Raw genomic sequence first — 21,290 nt, 5'->3', positions numbered from 1 at the left:
AAGCATTATGATCACCAACATAGCAGCTTTTGTGGTGTTGCCCCCTGTCTCTCAATGAGATATTTTTCTGGAAGGGTTTGTTAAAGGGGCGAGATTAATTATTAGCTAACAAGATAAGTGATTTTGCATACTCAACAGTCGCGACGTGAAAGCAACGGTGGACAATCTCTTTAAATAGCACTACGCTGTGCAGCTCATTAAAATTCTCTTGCTTTAACTGAAACATTAGCTTATTAGGATCCATCACCAGAATGTTTTCATTTAACTGATATTGCATCATGCCAGTGAAAAGGCGGCCCGTCGTCATTGTTCGAAAGCCGTAACCGACCAGACCCACGAAGTTTTCACAATAAAATGTTACGTACAGCAAGCGGAATTCTATTACAAAGCTTCTAAAAAAAACAACACGGGTAGTGTTCGGTCGTTCGCTTCCGAACAATCTGCCGCCAGCCTTTCCTGCTTTTTTTACTGAAACACATTTAAAAGTTAAAATACAAACTGATTAAATGATATTGAGAGAGGATGGTTGCCCTCGTCGAATAATGAACTCGGCTGATTATGGTGACATAGACAAGAAAAGTTCACTCAACTCAACTTAGATCTCTTCTGTAAAGCTACAGCCAGGGAAAGACAAAGTAGAAAGTGCTCTTAGTGACGTTTTATATTCTCTATTTTTATTCCTTTATTGGTTTATTTTGCTGACGTTTATGTTTTTTCTTCAAAATGTAAACGTGTGTTAATAGTTCTGTTGAGAATAGAATATGTTGTTCTTTCCTACTTATGTTCCAGTTCTGCAAGGTCCTACCACCGTAATGTTCATTAAATTACAAAAGTGTTCACTGACTGATTTATAGATAATGACGCATTTTGTCAGATGTATTTGGTGGTACCTCATCTTTTAAAATAGATCAATACGGAGATCAGTTAGTTAATAAGAAGATGAGTTTTACTTTCATGGATGTTCAGCAATATTTAGGTCATTTAATTGTGCCTTTAGTTAGTTACTTGTGGTTTGAAACATGTGTGCACACTCACAAGGACAGGGAGAAATTTCTGCGTGGGATATACTTGGGACTGATGTCTACGAAACATTGTTTTGATCATGTTCGTCCACGTTGCGCAATAACGTAGCTAAATTGTCAACGTTATTTATGAAGCAGAATTTTTATACGATAGATTGCAAGGAGCGTTTGCTTAAAATAGACCATCTGGATTACAGAGTCACCGAATTATTTTTGTTTTGGATAAACCTCAAACTGACCTTAAATTTTAGAGAGTATGTTCGTCTATTTTCGAAAAAAAATGTATATATATCGTTAAATTCACTATGATCATACTTTTCTTGGATACATGTGAAGGAAACTGCGGAAATGTAACCATAGACGAAGACTTCGAGAGTCCAGTGTATTTCGGAAAACTGTCGGAAAAAAGGTGTGTGAATCAGCCGCCTCTTTTAGACATGTCAGAAGGAAGACTACGATCAATTCTATATGAAGAACTGACTACAAAATTCAGCGTTTCCAAAAGAGTCACTGTTTCCAAAAGAGTACCTGGTATTTGCAATTTAAATTACTGAGCAGTCTAAGCGTTGGTATTGCAATCTCGTCGAATGTCGTAATCTTGTTGAGAATTCAAATCAAGAAAAACTGCCAACATGAGTAACTTAGAAGTGGATATCGATGCAGCAAAGCAGCTTATATCACTTAGTATAGGCAAGATGTACGGTCCAGATTTTATACCGACAAGGTTCCTTTCAGAATATGCTAATACAATAGTCGCGTATAGCAATCATATACAACCGCTCGCTCGTCGAAAGATCCGTATCTAAAGACGGGAAAGATACTCAAGTCACATCGATACCCAAGAAAGGAAATAGGAGTAATCTGCTGAGTTACAGACCCACATCGCTAACGACGATTTGCAATAAGGACTTGGAACATACATAATGTTCGAGTATTACGAGTTATCTCGAAGAAAACTATTTATTGGAAAACAGCCAACACATATTCAGAGAATATTATTCTTGAGAAATACAACTAGCTTTTTAGTCTCACGAAGTAATGGAATGAATGAATGATCGTAAGGCATTGTAATGATTGTTATAGATAGGTGATTTTAAATTGATCACTATTTTTAGATTTCCAGAACTTTTTACGTAGTTTCATCCCAGTTATGAGACTGAATTCGTGATGTCGCGTCAGAAATGGCGAAGTTCGTAGTAACTGATGCAAAGTCATCTAGTAAAACAGTATTAATATCTGGCGTTCCCGGAGGAAGCGTTATATAAACGATTTAGGAGACAATGTAAGTAGCCATCTTAGGTTGTTTGCAGATGATGCTGTCGTTTACCGTATTATAAAGTAATTTAGAGGATGATAATAAATTGCAAAACAATTTACACATGACATATGTATGGTGCGAAAAGTGGCAGCTGACTCTAGATATTGAAAAGTATGAAGTCATCCCTGTTGTTGTTGTTGTGATCTTCAGTCCAGAGACTCTTTTGATGCAGCTCTCCATGCTACTCTATTCTTTGGAAGCTTCCTCATCTCCCAGTAACTACTGCAACCTACATCCTTCTGAATCTGCTTAGTGTATTCATCTCTTGGTCTCCCGCTACGATTTTTACCCTCCGCGATGCCCTCCAATACTTAATTGGTGATCTCTTGATGCCTCAGAACATGTCCTACCAACCGATCCCTTCTTCTAGACAAGTTGTGCCACAAATTTGTCTTCTCCCCAATACTATTCAATACCTCCTCATTAGTTATGTGACCTACCCATCTGATCTTCTGTAGCACCACATTTCGATAGCTTCTATTCTCTTTTTGTGTAAACTATTTATCGTCCACGTTTCGCTTCCATACAAATACTTTCATGAACGACTTCCTGACACGTAAATCTATACTCGATGTTAACAAATTTCTCTTCTTCAGAAACGCTTTGCTTGCCATTGCCAGTCGACATTTTATATCCTCTCTACTTCGACCATCATCAGTTATTTTGCTCCCCAAATAGCAAAACTCATTTACTACTTGAAGTGTCTCATTTTTAATCTAATTCCCTCAGCGTCACCCAACTTAGTTCGACTACGTTCCATTATCCTCGTTTTGCTTTTGTTGATGATCATCTTATATCCTCCTTTAAAGACACTGTCCATTCCGTTCAACTGCTCTTCCAGGTCCTTTGCTGTCTCTGACAATGTCATCGGCGAGCCTCAAAGTTTTTATTTCGTCTCCATGGATTTTAATTCCTACTCCGAATTTTTCTTTTGTTTCTTTTACTGCTTGCTCAATATACAGATTGAATAACATTGGGGAGAGGCTACAACCCTGTCTCACTCCATTCCCAACCACTGCTTCTCTTTCATGCCCCTCGAGTACTAAATGGAATCCGCCTAATTTTAGTTACACGATAAATAACGGAAATCTAAAGACTGTAAATACGACTAATTACTTGGGGATTACAATTAGGAATCACATAAACTGGAACGATCACATAGATAGTGTTGTTGTTATAGCAAACCATAGATTGCGATTTATTGGTAGCACACGTAGATAATGCAAAAGGACTACTAAAGATACTGCTTACACTACGCTTGTTCGCCCTCTTCCACACTATTTCTGTGCCTTGTGGGATCCGCATCAGATAGGATCGACGGAGGACATCGTAAAAGTTCAAAGAAGGGCTGCTCGTTTTGTTCTGTCTCGAAATAGGGAAGAGAGTGCCACCTACATGATACGAAAATTCGGTTGACAATCATTAAAACAAAGGCGTTTTTCGTTGCAGCAGGAACTTCTCACGAAGTTTCAGTCAACAACTTTCTCCTCAGAGCGTGAAAATATTTTTTGGCGCCCACCTGCATGGGAGGAATGATCATCATAATAAAATAAGAGAAATCAGAGGTTACACAGAGAGATTTAAGTATTCATTTTTCCCGCGCGCTGTTCGTGAGTGGAACGGTAGAGAAATAGCTTGAAGGTGGTTCGATGAACACTCTGTCAGGTGTTTAATTGTGAACTGCGAGGTAATCATGTAGAGGTAGAGGAAGATGGGATTTGTCGGCAGCAGTCCAGAACTGCTCCATTTCCGAAGTTTGCGACAACTCACTAATATTGTGCAGTGTTATAAACAGTTGTCTAACTTTTCCTCTCTGCCCACTGCAGCCCATGAATGTCAGCTTTGCAAGAAAGTAACATGCTGTTAACTTGCGCCTCGTAAAATGCTCACGAGCGCAACCTGCCCTTTACGATCACGCCTCGCGGCTCAAATCTGCTGTAGTAAGCATGCAGTGGCCGAAGTCTCTCTGGGTCAAGCGCGCACCCGCTTAGCCAAGTTTCAGGGTCATTGTTAGGAAGACTTAGTAGTTCTAAATTTTACAATTCTGTTCGTTCAACCGCATCACAGTGATCGCAATAGCTATTCATTAACATTATAAGCCTAGAATTTTTGACTTAAGTACGCGTAATAAAAATGCACAGGAAACGATAAATCTATGTTACTATCATGTTCGAATTTTAAGCTCTGTTCCCGTGCTTGCAGAAACATAATAATGGATTAAAGATAAGTCCGACTTTTCCGCAAGTACACAATTATTGCTTTGCCTTTATGCCCAAACATTCTGCACCACATCCGTGGCATCTTCAGTGAGTTTTTTCATTTATTTTTCCTGAAATACATAAAGACAGACTTTATTTAGGGTTATTAAAATAACATATGCACTTTAATTTTCGTTTACATTGTGTGTGTTCCATGTCTACAATCCGAAATCAGACACAGTTCTAAATTAATACACCAAGTCATCTGCAAACAAAATTTTCGTGGAGACACATATACTTAAAAATATATATTCCGGTAAATCGTGACATATGTCTCTTTTTAGCCTTGTCGTTGCTGTAGTTGGCTTTACTGTATCGTGGCAGCGAAAACGTTTTTTTGTTGTTGTTGGTGCGTTTAGAATGACAATTGTGAGACCATGATTGTTTGTATCAGCTTGACAGTGGACCCTGTCCCAAAACAGCATACGTGAGGCAATGATTTCTGAACAGTGACATTCCTGAAATGGACTGGCCTGACCAGGGTCCCAACCAGAATCCGATGGAACGCTTTCTGGGTGATTTGGAACGTTAATCCCCATCAGTGCATAGCCTGTGTATTAGTTTACTGTTACAAACACGACTGTACAATGAAATAACCCTTTTTATGTAATCCAATTCAAGGTATGCAATGAGAGGTTGTCCAAAATATTGCTTTTAACGCCGGCCCGAGTGGCCGAGCGGTTCTAGGCGCTACAGTCTGGAGCCGCGCGACCGCTACGGTCGCAGGTTCGAATCCTGCTCGGGCATGGATGTGTGTGATGTACTTAGGTTAGTTAGGTTTAAGTAGTTCTAAGTTCTAGGGGACTGATGACCTCAGAAGTTAAGTCCCATAGTGCTCAGAGCCATTTGAACCATTTTTTGCTTTTAACAATAACTCGACTCCTTTTCTCTTATTTCATAGCATGTCAGTGCAGATTCTCGTATCATCTTCTATGGGACTCGTGGAAGAAATCTTCTCGTTGTTTGTTGGATACGCTTTCTTACACGTAAAATAATTGAGGAGTGGAAAATCCAAACGTTCTAAGTGACCTGTTATCACGAAACGCGTTTTCAGTGCTTCTTTGTTCTTGGTAGTTCGTTTCTCCATGTCCCTACACTTATTCCAAGCCCCAAATTATGGAAAAAATGCTTCAAACATCCATTAATACATGACGCGTGGTCTTTGAGCCAAGTATTTCTTCCGCTTGGACTCCCAGGTACCACACGCAAGATCTCCTCTTTTACTTCATGCACAGTGTCTGTGGTGGGGAGAGCGTGTGTAAGCTTCTGTTTACACCAATAATACATCTTTGTAATGGAAGGACATTATCTGGGTTTCAAAAAACAGAGAAAAGTTCGATCTGGTGGATTAGAAGGACATACACACACACATACACACACACACACACACACAGACACACACACACACAGACACACACACACACACACACACACACACAAATATATATATATATATATATATATATATATATCATCATCAGCCAATTCAATCATTAAATGATGTGGCCTCTTCGAGTCGTGGAATATATATATATATATATCCTGTTTTATATATTAAACGATTAGGTGCTCACTTGAGAAATTATATTTCTGATGCCATTTATTTTTCAGTTGGCTTAAAATAATTGAAAATATACAGAGGAAGATGTAATGCTCCTGACAGAAGTTAAAATCAATGGAAGCAAACAGAAGTGCACAGACGTTTTTGCAAAAGATCAGTTCAATAAATGATGAATCTGGAATGCATAACTGCCATATTTCTGCACTGATGGTATCGCAAACTCAACGTAGTGCCTTAGTGTCAATGGCACCTGAAACAATAACTAAATGGACTGATAACCACACAGTTTAGTCCCTTTAGTCTCCAAATTAACCAACCAAACAAACAAAAACTTTCTTATTGGTACTCAGAAACAGTCAGCTCCCTGTTATGGCACCTAGAATGTTCTTAATGAATTCTTTGGTTTTTTATTTGTCTCATTTTCTGCAGTAAAGAGGCGAACAGCATAGTTCTGTGGTATCAGGATCTCCTCTCAACTTTTTGCACAGCCATGTACAAAACCAAATATACTGTTTTATGTTCCTCTCCCCAAATGTGAGATTTGTCACTCATAACATCTGGCATTTCCACTTTGAGAAAATGATTAATGTTCTCCACACCAGTTTGTTTCCAGATTCATCATTTATTGAACTGATCTGTTGCAAAAACGTGTGTGCACTTCTCTTTGCTTCCACTGATTTTAACTTCTGTCAGGAGCAGACAGATTACATCCTCCTCTGCATATTTTCAGTTATTTTAAGCCAACTGAAAATTAAATGTCACCAGAAATATAATTTCTCAAGTGAGCGCCTAATCATTTCATATATGAAACAGGATATATATATATATATATATATATATATATATATATACTATATATATATATAGTATATATATATATATATGTGTGTGTATGTGTGTGTGTGTGTGTGTGTGTGTGTGTGTGTGTGTGTGTGTGTGTGTGTGTGTGTGTGTGCCCAGTGTCTCCTTCTAATCCACCAGATCGAGTTCAACGAAATTTGGTACACAAACAATTTATTAAGAGAATAAGCACTGTGGGAATTAGAACCTGCTGGCTCCCATAGGAAAAGAGATACAGGTAAAATGAGTTTTTCTATCCCTGACATGTAGGCTGCTCTGTAGGACAGCAGTGTTGTGTGGTTAGTATGGACATGCCTTGCAAGGGCTACAGGTGTGAATAGGCACAGCTGAGTGGAGAGAGGAAGGGGGTGGAGATGGATAATGGAAGGGGGGATGAAGATATGGACACTGGGAAGGGGGAGAAAGATGAGAGACAAAGAGAGGGGGGAGCAGATGGAGAGAAAGAGAGAATGGAGAGGAGGAGATGGACGGATAGAGATGGGAGGACGGGGTGGACAGAGAGACAGAAGGAGTAAGAAGTGGACAGAGAGTGGGAGGAGCAGGAAATGTGTGCACTATGTGTGTCGAACACGTATACTAGTGAAGCTATGGGAAAAAGGCTAGTCGATAATAAAGGATACTTGACAATACAAATAAAGTTGTGAAGGGTGATACGTCGCAGTCATGAAAGGTGTGGCACGTTACATAAATCGTATGAAACGAATCCTTATCATCAATATCATCATCTTTTGCAGGCATTTGCCTTATTTATTATGCCTACGTATATGGTTTAGTATAAGTCTTCCTACCTAGTTTTTGTTCTCCTTATTCTTCATCGTACTGTTGATTTGTGCTTGTGTAGTATTGATGGTAGTCTGTCATCCTCGATCCTATTAATGAGCTCTTTCCATTTACTTTCGTGTTCCTCTATTTTTTTATTTACAAGCATTAGTCATAATTCTGCTGTTATTTCTGTATTTCGCTTTCCTGACGTAGAGAGGGTGTTCGACTGTTGGCCTGGCTTTTTCCAGATGTTTCATTCACTGAAAACATCTGGCCATGGGTTGCTGAGAGACTGGCACAGCACCGGTCGCCACCCACTACGACTGACGAACTTCGGTAACATGCAATGGCGCTGCCGTATCTGTCATCTAAATTCAGTTTGACTCGATGGCCAGTCATGTTAGAGATATGTGTACTACCTCTGTGCACTAAATACGCCGCAGTGTACCACAAAAAAATCATCTAAAAATTTAAGTAAATGTTATCCTTACTTCATAAGAACTTCAATAAGTAAGCTGCACATGCCGTCGCATGCTAAGATAATTTCACAACAAAAGTGATGCATTGACAGAACAGAGCACACGTTCCGGGTTTACTACAAACACAGATCTGTTTCTGTACGGAGAACAACTGCATAACAGTGTGGACAGTACGACTCTTGTCGATAATACATCTAAATTACACGCAGAGTCACCATGAAATTATGGCGTTATAAGGACCAAGTGCAATGTCGTGTACAGCTGTACTGAGAAGGAATCAACACTGTACTCAAGGCCGCACAGTAGTGGGTGATGTTGATCAACAAGGAAGGCCATCAATATCTACCACAGACGACATTATCTTATTTTCGGCAAGATGAAAAACATCTAGGGAGGGGGGGGGGGCGGAGGGGGGCGAAGCTATGAGAACGTTCACACAGCGGTTCTCGAATGGTTTCGTCGGCAGCTCGTGGTCTAGTGTTTAGCGTTGCTGCGCGTGAATGGATCACGACGTTCCGGCTCAGATTCCCGGACTGGTTGGTTGTGTTGTCCTCAACATTTCATCATCATTCGGAAAAATGGCAAAACTGGAGAACGAAAAGATTGGGAATATGTGTGGGCATTGGTAACCACGCCATCGAGTGTTCTGCAAACCAAAATCATTGTTATCGTCATCATCATCATCGTCATCATCAAATGGCTTCGTGGTCAAGGAGCGAATTTCTGTTGTGAGGAATGCCACACTGATAGAACGAAAATTGGTTCAAATGGCTCTAAGCCCTATGGGACTTAACATCTGAGGTCATCAGTCCCCTAGACTTAGAACTACTTAAACCTAACTAACCTAAGGACATCACACACATCCATGCCCGAGGCAGGATTCGAACCTGCGACCGTAGCGGTCGCGCGGTTCCGGAATGTAGCGCCTATAACTGCTCGGCCACTCTGGCTGGCCTGATAGAACGTTTCGATCGTCGTTTACAGAAACTTGGTTATTATGTTGGAATATAATTTCATGGTTCTGCGTCACTTTGAAGTGTGGCGAAGTATTCAATAAATTCTTGGTCTGCACTTCAAATTATTTGGCTTGGCATAACAATACGTAATTTACTTACAAGGAAACCTCCCCATCGCACCCCCCTCAGATTTGGTTATAAGTTGGCATAGTGGATAGGCCTCGAAAAACTGAACACAGATCAATCGAGAAAACAGGAAGAAGTTGTGTGAAACTATGAAAAAAATAAGCAAAATACACAAACTGCGTAGTCCATGTGCAACATAGGCGACATCAATGATAATATGATCACAGGAGCGCCGTGGTCCTGTGGTTGGCGTGAGCAGCTGCGGAACGAGAGGTCCTTGGTTCAAGTCTTCCCTCTAGTGAAAAATTTGATTTTTTATTTTCAGGCAATTATTTTGCGAAGTTGCACAGGTAGACAGAGCAGTACTGTTTACGTGATCGTGTGTCAATTATCAAAGTTCAGGTACTCACACATAATGAACTTCGCTCCAAAGTTCCAGGACATGTTCAGATTTGCTTGGACATATGCAGGATTTTACGGTCTACACACGGAAAAATTTAAAAACGTTAAAAACATATGTTTTGACAGAGCACAGGGAAAACTGTCCGACTGTGAAACTGTTGCATTCATTTGTTGCAGTTTATGTGACAAACTCTTATGTTTTCGTCACTTTTTTGGGAGTGATTATCACATCCACAAGAAAACCTAAATCGGGCAAGGTAGAAGAATCGTTTTACCCATTCGCCAAGTGTACAATTTAGGTGGGTCGACAACATATTCCTGTCATGTGACGCACATGCAGTCACCATTGTCGTATAGAATATATCAGACCTGTCTTCCTGTGGAGGAATCGGTTGACCTGTGACCTTGCGATCAAATGTTTTCGGTTCCCATTGGATAGGCACATCCTTTTGTCCACTAATCGCACGGTTTTGCGGTGCGGTCGTAAAACACAGACTCTAAACTTATTACAGTGAACATAGACGTCAATGAGCGAACGGGCAGATCATAACTTTGCGAAAATAAAGAAAGTAAACTTTTCACTCGAGGGAGGACTTGTACCAAGTATCTCTCGTTCCGCAGGTGCTCACGCTAACCACGGGACCACGGCGCTCCTAAGCACACACTATCCTTGATGTTGTTTATCTTGGCATGGATTACTCAGTTTGTATATTTTGCTTGTTTTTTTCATAGTTCCACACAACTTCTTCCTGTTCTCCCGATTGATCTGTGTTCAGTTTATCAAGGCCTATTCACTGTGCCAACTAAATCTGAGGGGGATGCGATGGGGAGGTTCCCTTGTTAGTGAAGTCCCCTCGTATGCTCGACGATATTGTAAGTACCCGCACTAATAAATTTTCGTTATCTGTTATCCATCCTGTTGTTGCACTTTTAATGAACAGATGTGTTCTTCTTCTTCTCCTTCGCCCTCCTACTTTGCCCTTCCCCTTTCCTTTTTATTTTGCCCTTTCTCGCTTTTTCCGCCTGTTACAAAAATGCATCCGGAACGATTGGACCCTTTGGTTGCTACACTCTAACTAGGCATGCCAGTTTTGACTGAACGTAGAATAATTTTTATAAGGCTAGTAATCTTTCCTTTGCCTGCAGTTACATGTCTGCAGACGTGGCACACATTGTAATGCCTGTACCACAGTACCGTACCACACCACTAGAGGGTTCAAAACGAAATGGCTTGGCCCGACGCAGCTGCGACATTTCTGCTGCTGTCGGAAATGATACCCCATGTTATCGATGCTCTGCGCCATTTAGTTATGGCCCCTCTGCCGGTGTGGTACGGTACTTTTCTTCTTCTTTTGCTACTGCCTTTAACCCTCATCGCGCGCAGGGTCGGCAGGGCTAAGTACGGAATTGGCACGGTTAATTTTTAAGGGGTGGCTGGATGCCCTTCCTGCCGCCACCCCATACCCCCGGGACCGAAGTAGTCTACCCCAGCTGTCTGCGTCTAGTGCAAATCGGGAAAGAGTGTGAATGTGTTGCAAATGTCTGCGAGTCGTGAAACTGAGGCGGGACGTGGCGACCTGCAAAGTATTCACCTATTAGGATGTGGAAAACCGCCTAAAAACCACATCCACGTCGTTAATCCGCCGGGCGGATTCGATCCGCGGCCGGCGCGCCTTCCCGAGTCCAGGAAGCAGCGTGTTAGCGCTCTCGGCTACCCTGGCGGGTGGTGTGGTACGGTACTACGGCTCGCGAATTACAGTGTGTGCCATGGCTGCACACATATATCTGTGAACATACGCAAAATTAAATACTTAACATTGTTTTTTTACAGATGAAAAAACTTCATTTATATCCCTTTAGAGCTGTCTAGTCCAGAAAGCTTTATAGCTCGCTGAGTGCCTGACGCCAGACTGTTCCACAGGGCTGCACCCGCACAGCCGCGGCCTGGTGCGCCTGCGGTCCCGCAACCCGTACGACGCGCCGCTCTTCTACCCCAACTACTTCGCGGACCCGCGCGACGTGCGCGCCATCGTGGAGGGCGCGCAGCTGGCGGTGCGCTTCTCCAGGACGCCGGCCATGCGCCGCTACGGGTCGCGTCTGCACGACGTGCCCATCCCGGGCTGCGAGCGGATACCCTTCGCCACCGACGCCTACTGGGAGTGCCAGCTGCGGCACTACACCATGCTCTTCCACCACCAGGTACACGTGCTTCCCTCTCTGCCCCAGATATACTACTAAACACTCATACGTTCTTCATCGAGTTTCCCGAATCCACCTTAAGCCGTCGGCACACGGACCGTGCATCCGAACGTTGAGTGTTGAGCGTGCCGAGTTCCTGACGTCATAGCGTGGAATAGTACTCTCTGGAGTCTTTCCCAACGTGAAGAGCAATATCTGGCATGTCAGATATTCCCCTCAGATTTAGTTATAAGCTGGCACAGTGGATAGGCCTTGAAAAACTGAACACAGATCAATCGAGAAAACAGGAAGAAGTTGTGTGGAAGTATGAAAAAAATAAGCAAAATATACAAACTGAGTAGTCCATGCGGAATATAGGCAACATCAACGATAGTATGAACTCAGGAGCGCCGTGGTCCCGTGGTTAGCGTGAGCAGCTGCGGAACGAGAGGTCCTAGGTTCAAGTCTAGATTTTTATATCATCAACTTCGCTCTCCAAAATTCCAGGACATGTTCAGATTTGCTTGGACATATGCAGGATTTGACGGTTTACACACGGAAAAATTTGAAAACGTTAAAAACATATGTTTTGACAGAGCACAGAGAAAACTGCGACTGTGAAACTGTTGCATTCATTTTTTGCAGTTTATGTGACAAACTCTTATGTTTTGATCACCTTTTTGGGAGTGATTACCACATTCACAAGAAACCCTAAATCGGGCAAGGTAGAAGAATCTTTTTACCCGAATGAGATTTTCACTCTGCAGCGGAGTGTGCGCTGATATGAAACTTCCTGGCAGATTAAGACTGTGTGCCCGACCGAGACTCGAACTCGGGACCTTTGCCTTTCGCTGGCAAGTGCTCTACCAACTGAGCTACCGAAGCACGACTCACGCCCGGTACTCACAGCTTGACTTTTGCCAGTACCTCGTCTCCTACCTTCCAAACTTTACAGAAGCTCTCCTGCGAACCTAGCAGAACTAGCACTCCTGAAAGAAAGGAGTTTGGAAGGTAGGAGACGAGGTACTGGCAGAAGTAAAGCTGTGAGTACCGGGCGTGAGTCATGCTTCGGTAGCTCAGTTGGTAGAGCACTTGCCCGCGAAAGGCAAAGGTCCCGAGTTCGAGTCTCGGTCGGGCACACAGTTTCAATCTGTCAGAAAGTTTCATATCAGCGCACACTCCGCTGCAGAGTGAAAATCTCATTCTGGAAACATCCCCCAGGCTGTGGCTAAGCCATGTCTCCGCAATATCCTTTCTTTCAGGAGTGCTAGTTCTGCTAGGTTCGCAGGAGAGCTTCTGTAAAGTTTGGAAGGTAGGAGACGAGGTACTGGCAGAAGTAAAGCTGTGTGAGTACCGGGCGTGAGTCGTGCTTCGGTAGCTCAGTTGGTAGTTCGCCGGCGGACGGCGTGGAGGTAGGACGTAGTGTGCGCTGCGCCGTCTGTGCTTCCGCGTGGTAAGTCTTGCGCTTGCTGCGGCTTAAAACTCCTTTTATCGAACGCTTCGAGAAGTAATGAGTAGCATGCAGTGATGGCTCAACCAAGTCGAAAAGATACGTTGAAACTTACCTTTGATCCTCGATATGCCAGACCCAAGTCGTTTGAAGTAGAAAATTGGTTAGAAGAAGATGTGAAGCTCTCCTTTAATGATGTAATTGGGATCCACCTGTCGATTGTAACTTGTGTCGTGTTTGTTAAAATGCGTAGTTCCGAGTTGTGCGAGAAAATAGTTGAGTCTTCCGGAGGTGTCATGAAATTTAAGCACTGAGATGGAAACGTTGGTGAAGTCACCGTTGCACATGCTGGTTTTGGCATGCGCACAATTCGAATCTTCGAGTTACCTTTTGAGATTACAACAGACCAAATTAATGCTGTAATTTCACCCTTCGGGAAAGTGCTCAGCAACTTTGCCGAGAAATGGTCAAGCGCGCATAAATTCCCAGTACTAAATGGCGTACGTCAGCTTCGTGTAGAGTTACAAAAGCACATCCCGTCGTACATCAATGTCTGCGGATATAGAGGGATTGTAATTTATGACGACCAACCGCGAACCTGTGCCGCCTGTGACAAGCCTGGGCACGTTCGCACAGAATGTATACAGCGGCGCGTTGCACAGCTGCCGGCCGGCGAGGCCGACAGCCCACCGGCGATGACAACACTGCCGGGAACCTACGCCGCCGTGGCACGCGAACGGCCGACTGTCTCCTCAGCCCCTGAATCGTGTGCAAATACAAATTCTCCAAACACTGAAATTCCAATGGACGTCAGTGCCGTCATAGCTGACGACCTACAAGAGTCCCGCCAATCTACGGAAACAGTTGAAGTTCCACCGACACAGGCACCTGCAATTGTAAAGGCAGCAGATCCGCCGGAAGCTGAAGACCGACACACCTTGCAGGAAAGCGACACTAACGTTGATACTGAAGAAAGTCCGTCGAGAGGCAATTCTCCGAAGAAAAATAAGAAACGCCGGCTGGCGCGCAAAGGTGCAGAGGAGACAGCTCCCACACTCCGAAAAAAAGCGAAGGAAATAGGTAGTACCTTACGCCAACAGATCTGTAGCAACACGAAAGCGACACCAGTTTCTGTGGAGCGTTCCCCTTCTGCGCTGGAAAAACGAGACGTCCAAGGAAAGCCAACAAAGAAAGCATCCAACGACCCTCAAGAAACGAGTCACTCTCATGAAGCTTCACTCGTCCCACCCACGACGACAACCTCAACCAGCTGGGCAGACGAAAGCGACTATAACAATGCCGACGCTGAAATGACAGAAGTTTCAGAAACTCAGACAGACTGTAAGCTAGCCCCACAGGTGGCTGATTTCTTCAACGACGACGTCTCCGCGAACGAACATTCTAAAGAACAAGGACACACCGCTGAAACATTTGCTACCGGTGAATATTATTAAGATGCGTTTTAAAGCTGACGTTTGCGAGACAAAACAGAAGAATGTTTTTTAACGTTAGATCAAGTAGAACGAAGAATGTCTGACATACAAGCATACAAAATCGCTACAATAAACCTTAATAAGATTCATAGTTCGTTTAACTTACAGAACTTAAAAGATTTTATACATGCTTCTGACAGTGACATTATCCTTTTACAAGAAGTGACAGACACTGAGCTCGGTAACGTACCTGGCTTCAGCGCCATTACAAACCCAGGGCATGGAGCGGAAATGGGCACGGCTCTGCTCACAAAGGAGGGCATAGTAGTCCTAGCTGTAGTAAAACTACCAAACAGTAAAGGCATAGCGGCCACAATAAACAACATACGGCTCATTAACGTGTACGCTCCTTCAGGATCCAGTAACAGGCACCGCAGAACGGAGTTCTTTAAAGAAGAAATTGTCCCACTATTTGGAACTCGATATGATCACCTTATCCTAGGAGGAGATTTTAATTGTGTTTTGCATGCCAAAGACCAAACCCCCAATTTTAACAAGTGTACTGAACTGGAACGTATAGTTAATGACTTAAGACTAATAGACTCATGGGAACATATGCACGGTGCAGCCCCTGGCTTCACCCACGCCACAAGTCACTCGGCGAGCCGTCTCGACAGGATATATGTAACGCACAATTTGAAACACCTCATTTTGCAGTCCGAAGTATGGCCTACCGTTTTTTCAGATCATGCTGCTTACATATGCACAATCAATCTGATAAAACAAGGGACATTCAGAGGTCGAGGCACATGGAAGCTCAATGTGTCACATCTGGAAGACTATGCTTGTCAGGAGGTATTTCACAAGGTATGGAGAGAGTGTAAAAGCAAATTTAGCTCGTACAACTCTGGCACTGACTGGTGGCTGAAACATGCCAAACCTAAAATACGGAGGTTTTTCATAAACTACTCCAAAGACAAAAACTTTTGGTACAAATCAACTATAGAATTTTACTTTCAGTGTCTAAGGGATTTGTACAAGTGCGATGCAACAGTTGTGGACAACTACGAAAGAATTAACAAATTAAAGCAAAAATCTTAGCACTACGGCGTAAACAACTGGAAGGCTACCAAATAAGGTCGCGTGCCCAGAACATAGCCCAGCACGAGGTCACTTCCATTTATCATGTCATTCGTGAAAGCAAAAGGGCGGCTCGCAAGATATTATCTGAAATAACAACTGATGATGGAAGGAAGCTGACGAAGCAAAGAGAGATTAAAGAGGCAATCGTACAGCATTTTGAATCCTTAATGTCTAGTCAGACGGTTGACGAACAGCTTCAAGACGAGTTAATGATTAACCTCCAGGGCAAAGTATGCCACGCGGAAGCACAAACTCTCATCTCGGAAGTGACTGAAGAAGACGTCGAAGAAGCTATATATGGAAGCACGAAAAATAAGGCTCCAGGGACAGATGGAATTCCGGCAGAATTTTATCGCAGATTCAGTGGCCTCGTAAAAGGCAAGTTTACTCTCATCTGCAACGAACTGCTAAACCCTGAGAATGACATCCCGAAGGAATTTCGTGAGGGACTCGTAGTGCTAGCGCCAAAAACTACCAATACGAAATCTGTAAGCGCTCTGAGGCCAATTACGCTTTTAAACAGCGATTACAAAATCTTTGGCCGCATCCTCGCTCGCAGGCTGAAAACCACAATGACCAGCGTCACTGGCCCTTATCAAACAAGTGTGGGCAAAGACAGAAGAATTCTCCAGACCCTCTGTGATTACAGGGACCTAATCTCAACGGCCGACGTCTGCAAAATAAAATGTGCACTCATCTCACTCGACTTTGACAAAGCCTTCGACAGAGTTAATCATAGTTTTCTCCTTCGCACCATGGGCGCAATGGGCTTCCCACCTCTATTCATTGCGGTAGTAAGAAATACAGTAACAAACAACTCAGCCAGATTTGTCATCAATGGACACATTAGCCGCCCGATTGACGTCACCAGCTCCATTAGGCAAGGGTGTCCAATGTCAATGGCACTCTTCGCCATCGCCATCGAGCCCCTGCTTGCCTCCCTTATGAAACATCTACAAGGACTACAAATACATGGAGAAAAGATCGTGTGCAAGGCATACGCTGATGATGTTGGCTTCCTAGTCGTGAATGGCGCTGAAGTACAGAGCGCACTACGAATAGTAACAAAATATGAACAGGCATCTGGTGCAAAACTTAATAGAACAAAGTCTTGGATTTTCAACATCGGCCGTGGAATTGGGACGCAAACGCAGGATCTGTTACGCGAGCTTGTAACCATGAAATGTCTCGGCATAGATTTTAAAAGAAATATCAAGCACACTATTTCTGCGAATTATCGAAAATTACTTAACAGCATACGCGCCTCTGTGCAAGCACATAGTATTAGGAAACTCGATGAACTTCAAAAAGTAACAGTGGCAAATGTATACATCACATCCAAAGTTAATTATGTAGCACAAGTTCTGCCACCACCTGCGACTTTGTTGAAAAGCATCGCATCTGCACTAGGACACTTTGTGAGCCGCGGACGTATTTTCAAAGTCAAATATGACATTCTGATGCTCACTACGAAATGTGGTGGGTTAAATCTTACCGATGACAGCAAAAGAGCGCAAGCCTTATACCTTGCTACCACATACAAACAATGGAAAGAGCCAAGTGGTACCCTTGCTGCACATTTGTTAAACGAAATAGCTCCTGCTGACGTCAGTGCACCTATAAATGTCCAACACATACCCAACGGACTATACCACTTGAAATACTTTTTCGTAGAATACAGCTATATACAGGCAAGGATTCCTGGAAAAGACATCATGAAAGTAAAAGAACTTTATAATAACTTGATGAAAGACAAACCCAGAAACGACGTAGAACAAAAGTATCCTTGTTATAACTGGGAAACAATATGGGAAAATATTCACTGCCGGAACTTGCCAACGTATGTCAAATCGACCTGGTACTTTGCTGTAAACAGAAAAATTACGACGAACTCTAAAGTTCACTCTATTCGATTGGCCGAGTCACCGCTGTGTCCATTATGTAAAATACCAGATACCGAAGAGCATAGATTGCTGTGTGACAGGGTAAAAGAAATATGGCTCTACATAAGACAAAAGATAGCGAGCGTCAGCAGAACTACGCCCAATGACGTTACGACTGCTGAATTTTTAAACCCTGACGGTATACCTTACCCTAAAACAAAACGAAATGCAATTAACTGGTTGAAAGGCCAAACGATGCATTACGTCCTAACAAAAGAATCAAGCAATAGGGAGGACTTCTGGGTATACCTTACAACTGAGCACCACAAGTTGATGTGTACTAAAAAATACAAAGAAAATTACGCAAACTTTTTAACTAAAACAATCCTGTAACCATTAGAAATGCGTAATTTACATTGCACATTCAAGCATTTCGTATATTAGACGAATGATTTTTGGTTAAAGTTTGTTCTACACGTAGCAGGAGGAGGATTTCCAACAGAAAAAGGTCAGAGAAGATCATCAGTATAGACCAATTAAGCCTATGTGTATCTATTACTTTGGTTTCGGAGAAACACAGTGATGAAACTGGTATACGCCATTTATTTAGTTTCTGTTTTTCTTTCCTTTTCTTTTCACAAGAAGACACATTTATGTTAATTAAGTGTAAAATCAAGCAGAAGAAGCCTCTTTTACTTCATTACCTTCTGAAAAAGTAAATTATACTTATCAGCAATAATGAGTTTGCTTCTTTCCGTTTTTCCACGCACGGAGAACGAAATTTACAGATGCAGTTACATTTCCACAACAATTATGAGACTGCCTTCTCAATGGAATTTACATTTATTTTTATTCAAGCCATGTTGCAAACAAAGGCAACAGAAGGGGCATACTTCGTTAGTCGTTCCGAAGAAGCGCGTTTCCACATCATCAAGTTACATTCATTCTTCAAGGCGGAGAAGCCGGGCCGAGAAGGCAAAACAAAAAAAAACAAAAAAAACAAAAAAACAAAAAAAAGTTGGTAGAGCACTTGCCCGCGAAAGGCAAAGGTCCCGAGTTCGAGTCTCGGTCGGGCACACAGTTTTAATCTGCCAGGAAGTTTCATCTTTTTACCCTTTCGCCAAGTGTACAAGTTAAGTGGGTCGACAACATATTCCTGTCATGTGACGCACATGCCGTCACCAGTGTCGTATAGACGTGTTTTCCTGTGGAGGAATCGGTTGACCTATCACCTTGCGATCAAATGTTTTCGGTTCCCATTGGAGAGCCACGTCCTTTCGTCTAGTAATCGCACGGTTTTGCGGTGCGGTCGCACACAGACACTAAACTTATTACAGTGAACAAAGACGTCAACGAACGAATGGACAGATCATAACTTTCGAAAATAAACTATTCACTCGACGGAAGATTTGAACCAAGAACCTCTCGTTCCGCAGCTGCTCACGCTAACCACGGGACCACGGCGCTCCTGAGTACACACTCTCCTTGATGTTGCCTATCTTGCTCATGGACTACTCAGTTTGTATATTTTGCTTATTTTTTTCGTAGTTCCACACAACTTCTTCCTGTTTTCTCGATCGATCCGTGTTCAGTTTTTCAAGGCCTATCCACTGTGCCAGTTTATAACTAAATACGAGGGGGGTGCGATGGGTAGGTTTCCTTGTGAGCATGCGTCTGAGCGTTGACCAATGAGATGGCACACCGCCACCTACGTCACAAGCACGCCGTCTCCCTTCAGCACACAGCTGTGAGGCGCCATATTGGCATTCATTTCAAGCCTATATGTATATATGCCGTTTCTGAGTACCAGCAAATTGAGAATCATTGGTAAACCCGTTGTTAACTGTGTAATTCGTTCCAATAAAATAATGAGAAACATCATATTCGTGGCAAAAGAATTATTGTAACTTGCGTATTATGAGAGTAGGCTATTTGAAGACAGCGACACACAGAAGATCCAACCAAACGTATTGTTCTTGGTACAATTTTTTATACTTAAATTTCAATTAGTAACATATCTACGATTACGGTTTTCAGCTAGGGGTAACATAATGTGATTATATGCAGAAGACGTGATGTTGATTTCAACCGCCGGCATGGTAGCTCAGCGTGTTTGGTCAGAGAGTTGGGTGGCTTCTGTAATAAAAAAACTGAGTGAAAGGATCAACAACGAAGATGAACGGATGTTATGTGACGTCCGCAACGACCAAACACAACGATCAGCAAACGAACAAAACGAGAAAAATGGAAAAATAGCGTAATGAGTAGCGTCACTGCCCAGTATTACGTTAGTAGACGGACGATGGTTCCCGTTTTGATACTTCCAACTTTTTTTTCCTAACTTTCGTGTTTTTATTAGGTTGTGATACTTTATTATTAGTTTAATATATACTATAATATTTGATGTTATGTAAATATAAGTTCAACTTTTTTTGAGGGGCGACTTTGTTCGATTGGCTTAATCTACAGGACAGCTTGCGCTACTTCTACAAAGATATTTTGCTCCTTTTTCTTTTACGCTCCGTAATTCACATGTTGCAAAGATTCTGCTACTGGGCAGGAACAGTAATCAAGTAAGACTGACCTTGGGGTTTACTAAAATGTGGGAATGATGAAATAATGTTTATCTTATGCGGAGAAGTATTCCAAATTTGTACCGCACTGTTTGTAATGGAACTTTTATAAGCCTGTGTACTTATTGATTGGACATCGCACTTTCCTTTTCGTGGACGATGGTGGAAATGTGCGTTTTAATAGAGCTAACGTGGGAATTTTACGCACGCCCGTTGAGTAAACAGTGTGATTTACGAACTAGAAATATCCCTCAACTGCCGCTGGAGTGCGTTGCGATCGCGTATACCATGTTATGTTGGGGCCCAAGTACCGTATGCACGAGTCGCATCGTTCCTGAGCGTTCAGCAGCACGCTGAACTTGGCACGCTCAACGTTAACGTTCGACAGCACTGTCCGTGTGCCGACGGCTTTATAGTGTGTGGTGGAGCGTGCTTCTACTACTGTGAGACTGCTGTTGACCCCTGCTATCAAGGTCTGAACCCAGTGATGTATACAGAGAACAGATTGCTCCCCCATACGACCATGTGGAAAATCAAGACAAAGTCACGCGGTGGATATTATTCAACACCTGAACTTGAACAAGGGTGGCCCAATTAAACATGAAACAGGGGTAACATAGCTTGCATAGAAATAATGAGGAAATGTCTCACCAAACCATCGAATGAAAGTATAGGTCACATTAAGGTACAGTTTATTTCTAAAAGGCATTGACTTGGCTCCCGAAATAATTATTAGATGCACAATGGCTGAAATGGATTACTGAACATGCAAGATGATACCGTGGGACGTGGTCGTGGAGCAAGGTAGGAACTGCTAATAATGTCGTACAACTTGATATCTCCCCGTAAACTGGCAGTTATTGCTGAATTAATTAAAGAATTAAG

At 42.7% G+C, this 21,290-nt stretch overlaps 1 protein-coding gene and 1 non-coding gene across 2 annotated transcripts in view; both read left to right on the top strand.

Annotated features, from left to right (window-relative positions):
* Window positions 1–14,827, top strand: part of LOC124712067 (glucose dehydrogenase [FAD, quinone]-like) — a 175,492-nt gene extending 160,665 nt beyond the window's left edge. Inside the window, exons 8-9 of the mRNA XM_047242362.1 lie at window positions 11,667–11,944; window positions 14,036–14,827. Of these exons, the coding sequence (XP_047098318.1) occupies window positions 11,667–11,944; window positions 14,036–14,827 (1,070 nt within the window). The remainder of the gene's footprint in view (window positions 1–11,666; window positions 11,945–14,035) is intronic.
* Window positions 12,988–13,062, top strand: Trnas-cga. Its single transcript has one exon. It is a non-coding gene; the product is annotated as a tRNA-Ser (tRNA).
* Window positions 14,828–21,290: the final 6,463 nt, after the last annotated feature.

This window comes from Schistocerca piceifrons, chromosome 8 (genome assembly GCF_021461385.2).
Source record: "Schistocerca piceifrons isolate TAMUIC-IGC-003096 chromosome 8, iqSchPice1.1, whole genome shotgun sequence".
In the NCBI taxonomy this organism is placed as follows: Eukaryota; Metazoa; Arthropoda; class Insecta; order Orthoptera; family Acrididae; genus Schistocerca; species Schistocerca piceifrons.
The sequence above is the reverse complement of the archived record's forward strand: the minus strand, read 5'-3'. Positions and strand labels throughout refer to the sequence as shown.